This window comes from Aquarana catesbeiana, linkage group LG07, assembly GCF_042186555.1.
Source record: "Aquarana catesbeiana isolate 2022-GZ linkage group LG07, ASM4218655v1, whole genome shotgun sequence".
NCBI classification, from domain to species: domain Eukaryota; kingdom Metazoa; phylum Chordata; class Amphibia; order Anura; family Ranidae; genus Aquarana; species Aquarana catesbeiana.
The window spans coordinates 319,072,450-319,091,256 of NC_133330.1; the positions used below are offsets into that span (position 1 = coordinate 319,072,450).

Genomic DNA, 18,807 nt, shown 5'->3' on the forward strand with positions numbered 1-18,807 from the left:
GGATAGAAGAAAGGTAATGATAGAGATGAGGGAGAAGAGAGAGATAGAAAATATATAAGAAGGGGGGTAGAGGAGGGAGTAGATAGGGAGAAGAGGGATATATTTCCCAGGATAGAAGAAAGGGAAGGATAGAGGAAGTTGAGAGAAAAGAGAGAAATAGAAGAGAAGAGATAAAGGAAGGAGTAAAGAAAGAGAGAGTGATAGAAGAGATAGAAGAAGGTAGGATAGAGGAGGGAGTAGATAGAGAGAAGAAGGGAGGTATCAGGATAGAAGAAAGGGAATGATAGAGAGGGAGAGATAGAAGACATAAAGGAAGGAGTAAAGAGAGAGAGAGAGGGATAGAAGAGATAGAAGAAGGAAGGATAGAGGAGGGAGTAGATAGAGAGAAGAAGAGAGATACCAGGATAGAAGAAAGAGAAGGATAAGGAGGTGAGAGAGAAGAGAGAGATAGAAGAGAAGAGATAAAGGAATGAGTAAAAAAAGAGAGAGGGATAGAAGAGATAAAGGAAGGAGTAAAGAAAGAGAGAGGGATAGAAGAGATATAGGAAGGAGTAAAGAAAGAGAGAGGGATGGAAGAGACAGAAGAAGGTAGGATAGAGGAGGGAGTAGATAGAGAGAAGAAGGGAGGTACCAGGATAGAAGAAAGGGAATGGTAGAGAGGGAGAGATGGAAGAGATAAAGGAAGGAGTAAAGAGAGAGAGGGATAGAAGAGATAGAAGAAGGAAGGATAGAGGTAGAAGAAGGGAGATAAGAGGATAGAAGAAAGAGAAGGATAGGGAGGTGAGAGAGAAGAGAGAGATAGAAGAGAAGAGATAAAGGAATGAGTAAAAAAAGAGAGAGGGATAGAAGAGATAAAGGAAGGAGTAAAGAGAGAAAGAGGGGGATAGAAGAGATAGAAGAAGGTAGGATAGAGGAGGGAGTAGATAGAGAGAAGAAGGGAGGTACCAGGGTAGAATGAAGGGAATGGTAGAGAGGGAGAGATAGAAGAGATAAAGGAAGGAGTAAAGAGAGAGAAAGAGGGGGATAGAAGAGATAGAAGAAGGAAGGATAGAGGGAGAAGAAGGGAGATAAGAGGATAGAAGAAAGAGAAGGATAGGGAGGTGAGAGAGAAGAGAGAGATAAAAGAGAAGAGATAAAGGAATGAGTAAAAAAAGAGAGAGGGATAGAAGAGATAGAAGAAGGGAGGATAGATGAGGGAGTAGATAGAGAGAAGAAGGGAGGTACCAGGATAGAAGAAAGGGAATGATAGAGGGAGAGATAGAAGAGATAAAGGAAGGAGTAAAGAGAGAGAGAGAGAGAGAGGGATAGAAGAAGGAAGGATAGAGGGAGAAGAGGGGAGATAAGAGGATAGAAGAAAGGGAATGGTAGAGAGGGAGAGATAGAAGAGATAAAGGAAGGAGTAAAGAAAGAGAGAGGGATAGAAGAAGGAAGGATAGAGGGAGAAGAGGGGAGATAAGAGGATAGAAGAAAAAGAAGGATAGGGAGGTGAGAGAGAAGAGAGAGATAGAAGAGAAGAGATAAAGGAAGGAGTAAAGAGAGAGGGATGGAAGACAGAGAAATCCATAGAACCATATAGAGGGGATACGTGGAGAGACAGTGGAAGGGACAGACAGAGAAATAAGTGAGAGGAGATCTTCCCTTCTCTGAATAATTGACTGGCTCTGACTAATTAAAAGTTCTCTCACTCTCCCTCTGCCATTAACCCTTCCCAGCCCCATGATGATGATGCCGCTGCTGTGAGTCTGCTGCCAGTGTCAGTGTGTGTGGCAGGCAGCAGGCGGGCAGAGAGGAGGTGGTGAGGGTGAAGAGGGTGGTGAGGGTGAAGAGGGTGCCTCCGCTGCTGGGTGTTGCACTATCTCTCTGCTCCATCACCAGCAGCAGCAGCAGCATCACTCCCTGCTTGTGGTTGCTAAGGAAACGGCCGCATGGCAACCGGCTGAGAGCCTGGGGGCCGTGTGTGCTGCCGCAGCTGCCGAGCCTCGCTCATTCTCCAGCAAGCAGCAGCTCCGTCCTGCACTCCTCCTCCTCCTCCCTTCCTTCCTCCTCCTTGCTCTGCCAGGGATCCCAGGCTGACAGGGGGAGCCCCAGCAGTGATGGACATGATGATGTTGGTGCAGGGTGCTGCTTGCTGCTCAAACCAGTGGCTGGCCGCTGTCATCCTCAGTGTGTGCTGTCTGCTGCCCTCCTGCCTGCCCGCCGGACAGGGCATGGACTACTCCTGGCCAGCGGACAACCTGGTCGTCAGGCAAGGAGAGACAGCCATGCTTAGGTAGGAGCCCAGCTCATGCTGTCTTGTCTATGTGTGTGTTTGTCATTTTTTTTTCCCTATGTCAGTGTTCATCCTTTTGGTTATGATTGTTTTGCACTTGAGAGGAACCTGCGCCACATTTGCGACACTTTTGGGATTGGGGGGGGGGGGGCTCTTTGCACTCCTTTCTGCACCCAGCCTTTGGAATTTGGGGGGTCTCTTTGCACTCTGTAAAGCATCTGCTGCTCCGCACAGTCACACAACTGCTACTTTTTTTTTCCTCCTTCTTCTGTGTTGAGCTCAGTGGATGCTTCAGGTTTGTTTATCATGGAAATGTCTTTGCATGGAGATAGGGGGAGCTCTGTGGATGGGAAAAGAGTGCAAGTTGTGTAACTGAGGCTGAGAGGCTCATCGCTTACAAACCAGGCTGGGGAGCTGAGGATGGGGATGGAGGGGGTACAAGGGGGGATGGGGGGGGGGGGGGGGGTGCACCCTGGGCAGGGGTTGGGTGGCCTTCATCCATGGTGGGTTTTTTTTTATGCTGGAAAAAAAAAACCTGAGACATGCAAAAGGTTAACGTGCATGCCCATGGCTGGCCGATTGAAGCGGCGGGTGCAAAGGGCTACCAGGCATAAGTTGGGGTGCGCCACTACGTGCTGACGCACTAAGAATGGGTGGTGTCAAAAAAACAAGGCATGCAAAGTGTTAAATGGCTGGCCGGTTGAGGCGGTGGGTGAAAAGGGCTACCAGGGATGTGCGTCGGATGAGTTGGGGTGCGCTGCTATGCTCTGAGACACTTTACATGCTCTCACCCGCCCCCTAAGAAGGTTTTGGGCACCCTTCATGGTCTATTTTTTTTTAATTTATTCTTTACTACAAATGGGTGCTGCCAAAAAAAAACAAGGTGTGCAAAGGGTTAATGAGCATGCCCATGGCTGGCTGGTTGAGGCGGCGGGCGCAAAGGGCACCTGAGGACGTGTTTTGGATCAGTTGGGGCACGCTAATACGCGCTGACGCACTTTGCATGCCCTCGCCTGCCCCTTTTTTTTTTTTTTTTTTTACAAGAAATGGGTGCTGTCAAAAAAAAAAAGGCGTGCAAAAGGTTAATGAGCATGGTCTTGGCTGGCCGGTTTAGGCGGTAGGCACAAATGGCTACCAGGAATGGGCATCGGATCAGTTGGGGCGCGCCGCTACGCGCTGACGCACTTTGCATGCCTTCGCCTGTCCCTAAGTAGGGTTTTGGGGCACCCGCCATGGTTTTTTTTTTTATTGACTAAGAATGGGTGCTGTAAAAAAAAACAAGGCGTGCAAAGGGTTAATGAGCATGGTCGTGGCTGGCCGGTTTAGGCGGTAGGCGCAAAGGGCTACCAGAAATGGACATTGGATCAGTTGGGGCGCACCGCTACCTCACCTGCCCCTGAGTAGGGTTTGGGCACTCTCCATGGTCTTTTTTTTTTGTTGATTATGAATGGGTTCTAGCTAAAAAAAAAAAAAAAAACACAAGGTGTGCAAAGGGTTAATGAGCATGCCCATAACTGGCCAGTTGAGGCAGTAGGCGCAAAGGGCTACCAGGAATGGATGCTCTCCCAGAATTGCATGCCCTCCCCTGCCCCCTGAGCAGGGTTTTGCCACCCTCCATGGGCATGTGTCTAAAAATAACTACAGATGCTACCAAAAAGCTAAGGCATGCAAAGGATTAAGGTGCATGCTGGATGACCCAGTGGGCGCAAAGGGCTACTGAGGGCGTGCAAAACGTGCCCACACAGCTGTTTGACTCAGCTCAGGTGTGTCACTGCGTGCTGCCGCACTTTGGCTTCGGTCATCCTCCGTGACTTTTTTCTTTAATTGTTAAGGAGCATTGCAAAAAAACCAAGCCATGCAAAGGGCTAAAGAGCATGCCTATGGCTGGCCAGTTGACCTGATGGGTGCAAAGGGCTGCCAAGGACCTGCAAAACGTTCACGCTCACATCAGTTTGGTGCAATCGGATTAGTTGGGGTTGGTCGCTACATGCTAACGCACTTTGCGCATACTCTCCTATCCCTGAGCAGGATTTGGGTCTATGTTCTTTTTTTTTTTTCCAACTATGTCAAAAACCAAGGCGTGGAAAGGGTTAATGGGCATGCCCACGACTGGCTAATTGGCTTGGCGATGGGCGCAAAAGGGCTACCCAGGATATGCAAAACACCCAGCGACTGCGTTTGTCGAAGTCGGATCGGTTTGGGTGCATCGTTACATGCTAACACACTACTTTGCGTGCCCCTGCTGATTTAGCAAGGGTCTGTAGCCCACCGTGACCACTCTGCAGCCCCCATTTTATCGCCCTGACTGCTGCACACTAATGAAAGCTGCGTTGGCACGCCTGTCCTTGGTGCTGCCTTGTTGCTGTGTCAGTTTTCAGGTTGCTGAAAGGGTTAATGTTTAGCCATGGTGACAGCGTCCACACCTTTCGCTGCGAATGTTCTGTGTTAGCATGCCCCCCCCCCAACAACCCCCCCCCCCTCCAGTCCTCTTACTGCACCCCCTTTGCTTATATGAGCACATATGGAGTTTAAAGGCTGTTTGTGCATCCTCTGGCCAGCACTGGGCTAGGCTCTCCTCTTGTGTGACAAAGTCATTAGGGGGTGCTTGTGCCAAAAAAATAAAACTGAATTCTGAATACCAAATACGCAGGTTATTATGTGCCATGGGAAATCTGTGTCCTTTAATAGTGATAGAAGTTTCTTGGCTGATTTGGACTGGGTTGCCTACACTGACTTGGATATTCTGGGTTGCATATACTGAATTGCATATACTGGGTTGCATATATTGACTCTCATTTACTGCATTTCATATGCTGAATTGCATATACTGAATTGTATATACTGGGTTGCATATACTGAATTGTATATACAGGGTTGCATATACTAAATTTTATATACTGAATTGCATATACTGGTTTGTATATACAGAATTGCATATACTGGGTTGCATATACTGAATTGTATATACAGGGTTGCATATACTAAATTTTATATACTGAATTGCATATACTGGGTTGCATATATTGAATTGCATATACTGGGTTGCATATACTGAATTTAATTTACTGTGTTGCATATACTAAATTGCATATACTGAATTGGACATACTGGGTTGCATATACTGAATTGGACATACTGGGTTGCATGTACTGAATTGGATATACTGAATGTGATATACTGGGTTGCATAAACTAACATTAACATACTGAATTGCATATACTGGGTTGCTGTCCTAAATTGAATATACTGGATTGCATATACTGAGTTGCAGATGCAGAATTTTGGAATCTTTTGTCTACAATGAATTGTATAACCTGTCCCCCTTTGCTGGCAGTTGTGTCATGCAGCAACCTCTCTGGTGAAGGTGGTGTTGCACAAGTAACTCTGGTGAAGGTGGTGTTGCTTGCTAAGAGTGTTAAAGCCTTCTTAGCTTGAGCTGGTCTTCTCCAGACTTTAATGAGACGACATAAAGCTATGATGATCATTAGCTTGCAGGATTTAACATCACTGATGAGATTAGATCTCCATTTATTAGCCCAGGTAGCTGAAAAATTCCCCTGGGCTCCCAGAATATAAAACGTCCTTAAAAAAAATAATAAGTGCGTCGGATGCATCCTGTGCCTGCATTCTTAGTGCTACATTGTGTCGCCTCCAGCTAACGTTGACTGGTACAGTGAAGATATGTGTCAACAGGAGTCTTGGTGTTTACTTAACCCATTAGTGACTCAGGCTGCTGCAGATGGGCAGATGTCATTGGTTGACGACTGAACTGTCTGGCCTGCGAAGAACCTCCCCAGGGCTGCGACTTTTGCTGCGACTTTGTGCCATGTTAGGCTTGGAATGTATTACAGTGAATGAAGTATTAACATTTCTTATGGAAAAAACACATCTCATCCATCCCTTATTCCTTTCAGTAAACATCTGAGACCACCCCACAGTTGTGTCTGCCCGCATGCTCCACCAAAATGTCCCTAGCAATGCTATGATTGGCCAATGCTGGCAAAAATCTAAGAGTATGGCTGTTTTTTTTTTCCAGGTCATTTTTTTATTGCTGTGTAAAAATGACATTGCTACTTTTGTATCAAAAGACTTTACATGTACACAAGAACATAACAATTGTAATAAACTTGTATTTGTAGCAAAGATGTGATCCCCTTTATCTTTCTCTCTCTATCTCTCTTTTATATATATATATATATATATATATACATTGCTTTTATTATAACGTAATAATGCATAATAATGTAATTTGGGCTCAGATTTAATAACTCTTTAACGATCTTTTGCTGCAAACGCCATTCTCACCCTACATTGTAAGTCATTAGTGAAGAGAGAGATTATGTGCTCATCCTTCCTGATGTCTTGCCTTAATGAATGGTGTTCTCCCATATGGTGCTGTAGAGAGGCTCCCTCGGCTCTCTGTGCCCCCGCACTGGTCATTTCTGCTTACTACCCAAACATTTGCATTATAAACGTTGCAGTTGGAAAGGCTTGGCCAATGACCGCCGGAGAGTTTACCATCCCTGGCTCGCTTCTCTCCTGCCTATTACATTGTCTGTCCTTTCACTTCTCATCGCTGAGGACATGAACGTGTTTATCTATCCTTACACTTACTTTCATCTGCCGGGGGGTTTTCGCCACCAGCGATGCCGGTGTAGTCCTGCCTGCCATGGGGACCGGCCTGTCCTCATTGTTTTCTCTGTGTTTAGGATGATTGAGACATCATTGTTTATAAATATGCATGCCGTGTTTATACCGGGAATACAGGAGGATTGATTTATTATCGAATTATATGTCAATAAACATCTGATTCTGAAAATTATTTTTTACTCTTTGCAAATTTAGATTTTTTTTCTCTGTCTTGAAATCTGGCATCTCTATCTATCTATCTATCTATCTATCTATCTATCTATCTATCTATCTATCTATCTATCTATCTATCTATCTATCTATCTATCTATCTATCTAGCTAGCTAGCTATCTAGCTATCTATCTAGCTAGCTAGCTAGCTATTTTATTCATCTGTCTGCAGTATCCACCCATCTATCCATTTATCCACCCATCCACTCTTCCATTCATTCATCCATCCGCTCATCAATCCATCCATTCATCCACTCATCCATCCATTAATCCACCCATCTACGCTTCCATCCATTCATCCATCATCTATCTATCTATCTATCTATCTATCTATCTATCTATCTATCTATCTATCTATCTATCTATCTATCTATCTATCCACGCACCCATCCATTCACCCATTTACTCATCCATCCACCCACTCATTCATCCACTCATTCATCTATCCATAAATTATCTATCTATCTATCTATCTATCTATCTATCTATCTATCTATCTATCTATCTATCTATCTATCTATCTATCTATTTTATTCATCTATCTGCAGTATCCACCTATCCATTTATCCACCCATCCACTCTTCCATTCATTCATGCATCCATCCACCCGCTCATCCATCCATCCACTCATCCATCCACTCATCCACTCCTCCATCCATTCATCTATCCACTATCTATCTATCTATCTATCTATCTATCTATCTATCTATCTATCTATCTATCTATCTATCTATCTATCTATCTATCTATCTATCTATCTATCTATCTATCTATCTATCTATCTATCGTATCCTTCTATCCAAGCACCCATCTATTCATCCATTTACTCATCCATCCGTTCATCCACTCATCCATCCATTCATCCACCCATCCATCCATCAATTATCTATCTATCTATCTATCTATCTATCTATCTATCTATCTATCTATCTATCTATCTATCTATCTATCTATCTATCTATCTATCTATCGATCTAAGGCTGGGCATATAATATACAATTTTCTTCTACAGTTTTTCTTTAGATTTATCATACCCATATAATATGAGGTCAAAACAAAACACTTTCATTCGTATGCAATCAGACAGGACCTTGTACTACATAGTTGAAGGTAAATCTAAAGGAAATCGAATAAGAAAATGATATAATGTATGGCTAGCCTTTCTATCTATCTATCTATCTATCTATCTATCTATCTATCTATCTATCTATCTATCTATCTATCTATCTATCTATCTATCTATCTATCTATCTATTTCCATTCTTTCCATTATCCATTGTCCCTTTCTGTATCTGCCTGCCTCTCCATCCTTAAGTCCTTCTTATCTATGTGTCCATCTGTCTATCCCTTCTCCATTCTCTCTCTCTCTCTTTATAGATTTGTATCATTATCTTTCTATATAAATTAATCTGTGCTTGCTCTGTGCTGACATGCAAGTGATGGCAGCCACGGCATTAACCCCTTGTGCACAGGAGTGATGTCAGCACACCCAGTGACGTGCCGATTCCAGGTTGGGTTAACACTCAGAAGTGGGATTTGGGGGGTTCGGAGGCAGTGACGTGTGCATTCAGCTATGACAAGGGCGAGTGATTTAGCAGAGGCGCACAGAATCACCTAAACGCAGACAGGCTCTACAGGAGGTGGCAAAAGTGTAAAGGATTTATGGAAGGGAAAATCCGCCAGATTCCCAAACCTAGCCATATGCTGAATCCAGGTCAGGTTGATCTCCTTGATCCCCTGCGGCTTCACATTGACTCGTGTTTGTGGGCTGTCTTTGCCTGTGGATGTTTATTAAGTGGAAGGCATTGTGTATTTTCAGTGAGTGTTCATTTTGGATTATTTGCAGTTTTATGGAAATAGATTTTTGATGTGGCTTTTCACACTTCTCCTTGCTTGCTGTGCCTTGGTTTATGGTCTCATTTAATACACTGGCTGGTACTTGAGTTTTCACACAGGGAAGGCTGCCGGGCACGATAATCCACCAAGGGAGGACATTGTTTTCTATGAAAGTCTATAGACTACTGTGGAGGTAGGGGGAGCAGTAAAGCACAATCATTGTGTTGCACTACCAAGCGAGAGGAATTTACTAAGTCTGGAGCAAACAGATTCTGGAGCAGCTGTCAATGGCAGCCAATCAGCTTCTAGTTTTCATTATCAAAGCTTAACTAAACAAGTTGAAGCTAGAAGCTGAATGTGTGAAAATCCAGGAAGTCAGAGTTGACACATCAACACATTTTGTACCATAACCTATTCGATTGACACAACACGTCTGCATGCTTTGTGTGTTGATTTGCATAAATATCTACATTAACCATCAGTGATACCTAGTAAATTGATAGATAGCAGATAGATAACTGGTGGACAAAGTTCATGCTGGACGGCATCAAATGCAGCCACCAAAGGGCCACACAAAAAATTCAGAAAATATTCGTTAGCAGACAAACAACAGGATATAGTCAAAGACTATGGGCATAATACAAAGGATGGTCAGACACTGTGGACATAATGCAAGAGATGGTCAGAGACTGCGGACATGATACAAGAGATGTCCAGAGATTGCGGACATGATACAAGAGATGGTCAGAGACTGCGGACATGATACAAGAGATGTCCAGAGATTGCAGACATGATACAAGAGATGTCCAGAGATTGTAGACATGATACAAGAGATGTCCAGAGATTGCGGACATGATACAAGAGATGGTCAAAGATTGCGGACATGATACAAGAGATGTTCAGAGACTGTGGACATAATTCAGGAGATGGTAAGAGACTCTGGACATGATACAGTAGACTGTTAGAGGCTGCAAATATTTCAAAGGAGTTGTTGGAAACTGGAGACATGCTTCAGGAAACAGCCATAGGTTGGAGACCTACTACATGAGGCTGTAAACAATCACTGCTATAACAGGGCTATAGGGAAACACAGATCAATGACAGCAGGGGCCCCGAAGACTTTATAAAAAGTGCCCAAGGTTGGACAGTAGAGAGATAGGTGGACATTAAAATAGCTATAGATTTTATTTGAGCCTGAACTCTAGGCTGATTTAAAAATTCCATTTAGTCCAGTTATGTGTTCAACAAACATGGGTAAATGTATTCATGGGAAAGCTACTTTAATTAACCAAAGACTCTGTATATTTGCTTCCTGCAATCTCCTACCCAGCAGCACTGTAAACATGTTTAGTGGTAGTTGGTCACATTCAACTGGCCTATTCTGTAGTGCTGAAGACTGAAAAACTAAGGAAGTAGCTCGGATAAGTTATGAAATGTCCTCAACAGGTCCAGTTGATCGTAACCAACTACCACTAGACATACCGTGATCTGGATAATTGAGAGCCTTCACAGACACTGAAAACATGCTTATTTAGCTGTTTGCCTGGAGTTCTGTTTTAAAGTAAAGCTGTTACTTTAATAAAGACTACATTATCCCACCAGCCCTTCTAAACGAATCTACACTAACAACCCCCATCCCAATCCCTTACCTTCCATAGTAAAATAACTTTGTTTTCATTCTGTCCGGGTAGAAATTTTCTGCAGGGCTAGCTGGGCTTGCACACTGAGCTCCCATAGACCCATAGACTAGAGCAGTCTTTCTCAGTCTTTTAAACAGAGAGGAACTCTTGAAATAACTTTCCAGTCTCAGGGAACCCCTGCTAAAAATGACTATATCTACAATTTATAATACATTAGTGAGATGGTCAGTGGGAAGAATGTTCCTTACATTTGTTGCCATTGGGAAGAATTACCCATTTACAGATAGCTAAAAAGATCAGTGGTGTCAGTGGGGACTTATCTGGGAGGCAGAAATTGTTCAGTGCTCAAGGAACCCCTAGCAATATCTGGAGGAACCCTAGAGTTCCATAGAACCCTGATTGAGAAACCCTGCCATAGAGACTTGTGATGATTGGAAGTTGGCACTATACAAGTTTGTGATGGCATGCTAGGCAGGCGTGGCCAGCAGTGAAGTCGATTTCCGAATAGAGGTTAAAAGCAAGGAGTGGGCCTTAGCTGTCCTACTTAAGTACGGTAAGCAGAAGTTGGGTTGGGGGTTGTTAGGTTAGATTAGTTCAGGAGGGCTTAGCCCTCTAAAGTGTATGTTTTTGTAATGCATGCCCATATTTATCCCTTATAAAAGCCACAAAGACAGAAAAATACCTGTGGATCTGCCAGAAACCCAGTGAGCTCCCAACTTCCTGTTTAGGCTGATAAAACTGTGCTTTTGAGGCAATGGAATTCCAACCAACATTGTCAGCTCTATCTGCTGGACTACAGAAGCCTACTTATCCCCTGCCCCTCTCTGTACCTGTCCAGATGAATACATTGATCTCCTTCCCAGCAAAGTCACATCTTCCAAGAACCTGCCCACTAGTATAGCTAAAGGGCTCTTGGGAGATGTAGTTTTGAAGGCATGCCTATGTTAGTATGAAAAAACTTCCTGCCCCTTCAACATTTTTACAGACCTGGTGGCAATGTCACAATGTCACAGGGCATAATAAAAATCAGATTTTTTACTACAGGAACATAGCAAAAGAAGAATAAATAGTACTGGGATGTGCTCTAGAGCAGTGGTTCCTAACCTTATTGAGACCAGGGCATGGTAAATTCTTCCAAAGCCCCAACAGTAAAAAAATAAAAGTTTTTATACAATATAAGTATGGGAATATAAAATATTTACTGAAATGCTGGGAGGCTGTGGATGGGGCTGGGCATCACTTTGGAGGGGGATGGAGGTTCTGGAAGGGGACTCTGCAAAAGACTTGATGGCCTTGTGAGGGAAGAGGTTTTTGGAAGGAGCTGATAAATATGGGGGCTGGAAGTCTCTCCAGAAGGCTGGGGGTTTTGCAGGTGTGCTATGGGAGACTGGAGAACACTGCTGGGACTGGGGAGCACTGTAAGAGGTTGAGGAGCACTGTGAGACACTATTGATGGTCGGGGCACTATGGAGAGCTGGATGACCTGTAGCAAGCTAGGGGTACTGCAGGGGGTTGGGGGCACTTTGGGGGCTGAGTGCTCTCAAGGGGCCTATAGGCACTTTGGGAAACTGGAAGGCACTGCTGGGGCTGAGGTGTACTGTAGAAGGATGAGGGGGGGGGGGGCACTGTGGAACATTGTTGAAAATTAAGGGCACTGTGGAAGGCTGAAGGCTCTGCAGCAAGCTAGGGGCACCGCACGGGGCTCTTAAGAGGCCTATTAGCACTTTGGGAGACTGGGTGGCATTGCTGTCGCTGGGGTGCACTGTCGGAGGTTGGGGGACACTGTAGAACACTGTTGAAGGTTGAGGACACCATGGAGGGCTGGAGGCTCTGCAGCAAGCTAGGGGCACTGCATGGGCTCCTAAGGGGCCTATTGGCACATTTTGGGAGACTGGAGGGTACTGCTGTTGTTGGGGTGCACTGCAGGAGGTTGGAGGACACTGTAGAACACTGTTGAAGGTTGGGGGCACTATGGAGAGCTGGAGGCTATGCAGCAAGCTAGGGGCATTGTAGGGGGCTGGGGGGACTTAGAGGGCTGAGGACTCTCAAGGTAGGCACTGTGGGTGGTTGAGTGGCACTGTGGAAGTTTGGGAATCTGCAGCTGGCTGGACGTCCAAGAGGATTGATGCCTTGGGCCGGTGGTGGGGAACCACTGTTCAGGAGGAGATAGACATCTGATAGACATTTTTTGCAGGATCTAGCTGATTTTTCTGTAAATGGAAGCAGCATGGGCAACTGCAGGCTTAAAATCTTTACATGTGTAGAAGTCTGCCTAACCCATCTGTATCCACTTGCAACTGAACAATAGGTTGTGGCTGAGCTAAGATCTCAGTGAAATTTCACAACATTTCTAAGTCACCCATGCACAATTCCATGACTTATGGGTGAGCGAGGAGGATGCTGGGTAAACGCATTTTCTTGGTCTTAATTCAGTTATGCTCTGGTGTGATTTGCAGCATCTACAGGCAGTACCCTGAGTCCATCAGATGGAATGACTACAGATTGTCATCTATGATGGTTCTGGAGAGATGATCATTTGTCTCGGCACACATCATAGTGCTCTGTAATTGTGAATCACAACTGTTTTCAGGCGTTGTTTTTCCCCAGATGAGACTTACATCCCTAACTCAGGCCTTTACATAAACACTTAGTAATATTCAGATTTATTTTTGTGAATAATAATAGAAGATTTAAGATTTAGGAGAACATTTTTTAAAGCTATCAAAGTGAGCTAATTATAAGAGTTCATGTGCACAAACGTATTAGGCTACATAACATAAAAATATGGCTGCATTTCAATGCCTTGGAACCACAGGTATTGCATACAGCCAACAGTACAAATGAACTACAGGAAGTGCCAGTACATAAACACGTGCTTGCGTATAAATATACACCCCACCCACCTGGCTGCGTCCAGGTGTGTACGTCTATTTATGCCCAGAGCTGCATACACCCTTGTATGGGTGTATCCTGTAATTTGTTTGTACTGGCAATTGTATGCAACACCTGTGGCTCCCAGGCACCAAATTACTGCCATATTTAGCCCTATATGGTCAAATATGTCCGCGTGCATGATCCTTCCCCCCCAAAATTATAATATCTTTTAGTGTTCAAAAATAGATTCTCAGACCCAGAATGCTCAATATGCAAATCTTGTAAATCAAGTTTAGAAGGGTACTCAAGGGAAGGAGTGTAGACCCTGGAAGCCGCATATTTATGGTGTCTTGCAGAGATGAGAAGAGTGGCAACCACAGCCTGTAATCTGACCAGGCTACGACCCCAACGTGTTTCGCTCTGCCCCCAGAGCTTAGTCATGGGGGGTACTGTCAGACCTCCTTACAATGCAGGGTGAGAAATGTGACTGTGAAACAGGAGGGTGCCATTTTTAAAGTTGAACTCTGGGAAGATCACTTCCATTGATTAAAATATATTCCTCAGTATTGAAAAAGAAAAATATGTGCTTGTGGTTAAATTACAAATAGCAGCTGAACACTATACCCTTTGATACCAGGCACTTAAACAAGTATCGCAAAAAGAATGCAGCGCATTAATAATAAACAATATCATGAAGTAATGTGCATAAAACAACAAATAAACGTGACCAAAAAATGAAGTAAAATAAGATATGTTTTTAGATAGATGTTTTTTACATTCAATAGTATCCATAAATTTTGCTCATTGAAAATTGTGAAAGACTTTTGCAAGCCAACAGGTAATATGTATTAAAATCATATAAATTAGATATAGTTCCAAAATCTGTAACAAAGATGGAAGAAAAGGAAGCCCCAAGGATAGCCAGAAAAAACACACTTTCAAAGGGCTTACCAGAAAGCTGGCGACCTCCTTATTAAGGTGGTCAGTATGTGCTCAACTAGATATTAAAGATGGACTTCATGGCAAACGATAAGCATATAGTACGAGCCGAGGTCACTGTATTGATGTATCGAGTCTCCTCCAAATACCAATTCAATCGAGGGCTCAGATAGACCCATGATAATGTAAAACCATCCAGAAATGTAATAAGATAAATTTGCACTTACCAGGCAGCACATAATATACAGCATCTAACAAGAGAACGCCATCAAAAAGGTCTTCCTCCAGTAACGAATATGGCTGACAGTTGACCACGCATTTGTGGTAGTGTGTGTGTAGCTTCACCCTATACGTTTCGTCTTAGTTGACACCATCAGGGGCACCTATATATGCAAAATATTCCTCAATAGACACAAAGGATATAAATCCACTTTGCGTGCTTCAAAGAGTTTACAAACCCAAATATTACATTGTAAAAGTAGCAGTGGCATCATCACTGTGCTGTACTGTCCAGAGAGCAGAGCTGTGGGAGGGGCCCCGCAGACTTCACCCACTACAGGCTGCTTGCAGAATACTACAGGAGGGGGTGGTGACAAGACAAGTGTATGAAGATACAAGGAGAGAGAGCAGGAGTGGCCATTGGGAGGGACTCAGTAGACTCCACCCACTACAGGCTACCTGCAGAAAATTACAGGAGGGGCGGGGACAAGACCAGTCTTCCAGCACAAGGAGAGAGAGCAGGAGTGGCCAGTGGGAGGAACTCAGTAGACTCCACCCACTACAGGCTACCTGCAGAAAACTACAGGAGGGGGAGGAGACAAGACTAGTCACCCTGCACAAGGAGAGAGAGAGCAGCAGTGAGCGGCCTTTATTACAGGAAGCTCCTGCAACAAGGAAAAGTCTCACACTCAGGGCTGGTGCTACCACTAGGCAAACTAGGCAATGGCGACCCTAGGGGGGGGGCAGAGGGGGCCCTGACCCCCCCAACATTATGCTGCCCCCCAAAAAAAAATTTTTTTTTTTTTTACAAAAAAATCAATGTCTAAGAGGGAGAGAGTCCCCAGTCAGCTCCTGCGGGTGATTCCTCCCCCCTCCCCTGCTCGCTGACACTGCATAATGCGAGCGTTCACACAACCACGGCCGCCTGATCTGCTCCTTCACCTGCATCCTCATTGACAGGGAGAAGAGCGAGTTGCAGGAAGGACTCCACCAGGACTCTCAGTTACTGAAAAAAACAGACTGATTTCTCCCGTCCTTAGGACAGGAGAACCAGCCTGTAAATTCCAAGAGATGCCAGACCAGCGCTGTCAATAGCAGGGGCAGGACAGCAAGAGGAGGCTGGGGAACCCCACAGTGGCAGAACACCAGGGCCCGGAGGCAAGACAACCTTTGCAACCCTGATAGTTCTCCCACTGCTTTGGATCCTTATATTTTCTTGATATGCTGGTGACATATATCTCTTGTTTTCTGCCACCCTGGGGGACCCCAATACAGTAGGAAGGGAGCTTACTGCAGAACATGTGAAAGGGCCCGTTGTGGGGTCGTAGTAAAGGGCCCCAGGATATATATATATATATATATATATATATATATATATATGCATTTTATAGTTGCCCCCCTACTTTTGTCCCTGTCCCCCCATGTGCCCCCCCTAAATTTGAAAGCTGGAGACGCCACTGAAACTAGGCAGCCGCCTAGGGCGCACTGCTGCCTAGGGTGCCCAGCTACTGGTGTTCCTACTCTCTTCTCTCTGCAGCAAGCAACTAAGTCTCAGCATCAGCAGGCAGTCCATTCGCACATAGTGTCAGAGGCGCAGCGGCAACAGAGGACTGTGTCTGTGTCCCGACTCCCGAATGAATGGAAGCAAGGAAATATTAATTGATGAGCGCTGGTAGGCTGCATTGATGGGCGCAGGTAGGCTGCATTGATGGGCGCTGGTAGGCTGCATTTGATGGGCTCTGGTGAGGCTGCGATGATGGATGGTGGTGAGGCTGCATTTGATGGGCGCTGGTGAGGCTGCATTTGATGGGTGCTTCAAAAAAAATTGGGGTATACATGAGCAGGGCAAAGGGGGTGGAGTCAGGGGTGGAGCCAAGGGGGGCGGCAAAATGAGGTTTCGCCTAGGGTGTCAAAAATCCTTGCACCAACCCTGCTCACACTGTATTACTGCACAGATCTGGAAGAAATACACAAAGCACACCAAGATTCAAGGAAGAATACACATGACAATGTATTTAGACAATATTTGATTATCCCAGAGTTCAGCTTCAACAGAGGTTTGTTTTTGATAATTCCCTCCCATATAAAATCAGAAACTAAAAATAAAATGGTAGAATTCTTGACATATTTTGAAGTTTGGACCAGTGTCAGCATGCATGTTTCATACCTGACCAATCCCAGTGTAAGCTGGAAATCACTATAGCAGTCAACTCTACCATACTCCCACCATTGAGAGAAAGCTCTGACTTTTTTTAAAATGAATACAAGGCGTTCTCACCTTTCCATCTTGTCCAATCAGAGAATGTCTTGTATTTATGAAAAAAAAATACACGGATTTCTCTTAAGGGACGTTGACCCCTTGTGGTTACAATGCAGAAGGGCAGCTGGATACAGTAGAATACTGCTATCACTGCAGTAGCTGCGACTACTACAGTGATTTGCTGCTTACATAGGACCAGTGTTAATATGCAAAAAAATATAAACAGTATATACCTAAACCTTGGCTTTTTTATGACTGGATCATCAATATCTAACTGTATTAATTGGTGTTTCTGAGTTATTTTTAAAGTAAAATTTTCATTTTTGATTTGGTAAGGTGGACATTTGCTTTAAGTCAGAGTTGTAGCGAGGAAAGCATCATGACAGTTCAGACATTGTACCAATTTTTTTTTACAATTTGGATTCCCATATATTAATATGGATCAGCTCCATTAAGGAATATACCACTGGGCCGACTGTCACTTCACAGCAAATTTATGGCTCGACTCCTGAAGTGACGCCTCCAGAGATGTTAATAAGCTGTCATCCTGTAGTACGTGCCGCGAGATAAAAATGCTGACCACTGAATGTTTGATGTTAGCACATCTGCACATGCAACTACGAACGACTCCTAATTGTACCTTGCGGCCGCCCTAAATTCACCTGTGCAAGCATCGAGGAGTGATTAAACGTTACCTGGAGAATACCTAAATACTCTCAGGACATAGACGTGGCAGGAAGCCATCCATGTTACGGCAATACAGAGAATGACTGCCCTCTAATTGGGGGAGCGATGGAATTTCCAAAACGGAGAGCTGCCTAACCACTTGACCTCCGGAACATTTTACCCCCTTCATGACCAGGGCATTTTTTTGCTATTCAGCACTGCTCTACTTTAACTTGAAAGTGCGCAGTCATGCAACACTGTACCAAAATGAAATTTATATCACTTTTTTCACACAAATAGAGCTTTCTTTTAGTGGTATTTGATCACCACTGGGTTTTTTTTTATTTTTTGCAATATAAAGGAAAAAATACAATTTTGAATCTCTAAGTTTCTTATCCCTGCTTGACTACAAGTTGCCTTACCTGCCTATTCCTAACTCGTTTTGGCTATGGGTAAAGCCTGACAGCCAAAACACGTTAGCATGTTTTATCTTTTACTGACAATGTATCTAATAAAATTTGACCTATTTTAGAAGATACTGAGTTGCCGGCTATCCTATTATGTATGCTGCAGCAGTGAAGGTGTGAAGATGCTGAAGCCTGGACACCAGTCTTCCCGTTTTCCACTGGTCATGGTTGAGAGACGATTGGATGATCCTACTGATACCAATGATTTATGGGCTGTTTTCTTGCATTTTACTTTTATTGTATTGAGTAGAATTTTTTTTTGTTTATTGTTGAGGCATGGAAGGTTTTAGAGGAATTTACTGGGTCCTGGTGACACTAAGGTTGAGGGAATATATGGAAGAGTTATTAGAGGACTAAGTTACTCTAAAGGTAATGTAACTTTTGGAGAATAACCTTACTCCTACAAAATCTAAAAGCAGCAAAGAAAAAACTGAAAGAGTGTAGACTATAATTCTGAGACTTTTATTCCCTAAAACTTTACCGATGAACATGGTTGGAATTGAGTTGACATTTGTATTAGCTTTAACTGACTAAATGCCCGCTGAATGTGACTCTTCTCAGACTAGCTTTAACAAGCTAAGATGAAATAAAATGTGCATTGTAGGCCTTAGTGCTGGTTCACACTGGGGCAACCTGTCAGGTGACTTAGCCCAGTGACAAGTCGCGCTCCATGCAGTGCAATGGAACTGTTCTAATGGGAGCGACTCAAGTCGCTCTGACTTAGAAAAAGGTTCCTGTACTTCTTGGGGGTGACTTTGGAGCGTCTTGCATTGACTT

At 44.1% G+C, this 18,807-nt stretch overlaps 1 protein-coding gene across 5 annotated transcripts in view; it reads left to right on the forward strand.

Moving 5' to 3' along the window:
• Window positions 1-1,757: 1,757 nt before the first annotated feature.
• The window catches only part of NEGR1 (neuronal growth regulator 1), an 839,131-nt gene continuing 822,081 nt past the window's right edge, over window positions 1,758-18,807 (forward strand). Inside the window, exon 1 of one of the 5 annotated variants that reach the window (XM_073593743.1) lies at window positions 1,758-2,269. In XM_073593743.1, the coding sequence (XP_073449844.1) occupies window positions 2,094-2,269 (176 nt within the window). In that variant the 5' untranslated portion in view covers window positions 1,758-2,093. The remainder of the gene's footprint in view (window positions 2,270-18,807) is intronic. The other 4 variants (XM_073593747.1, XM_073593744.1, XM_073593745.1 and 1 more) reach the window with 4 other exon arrangements.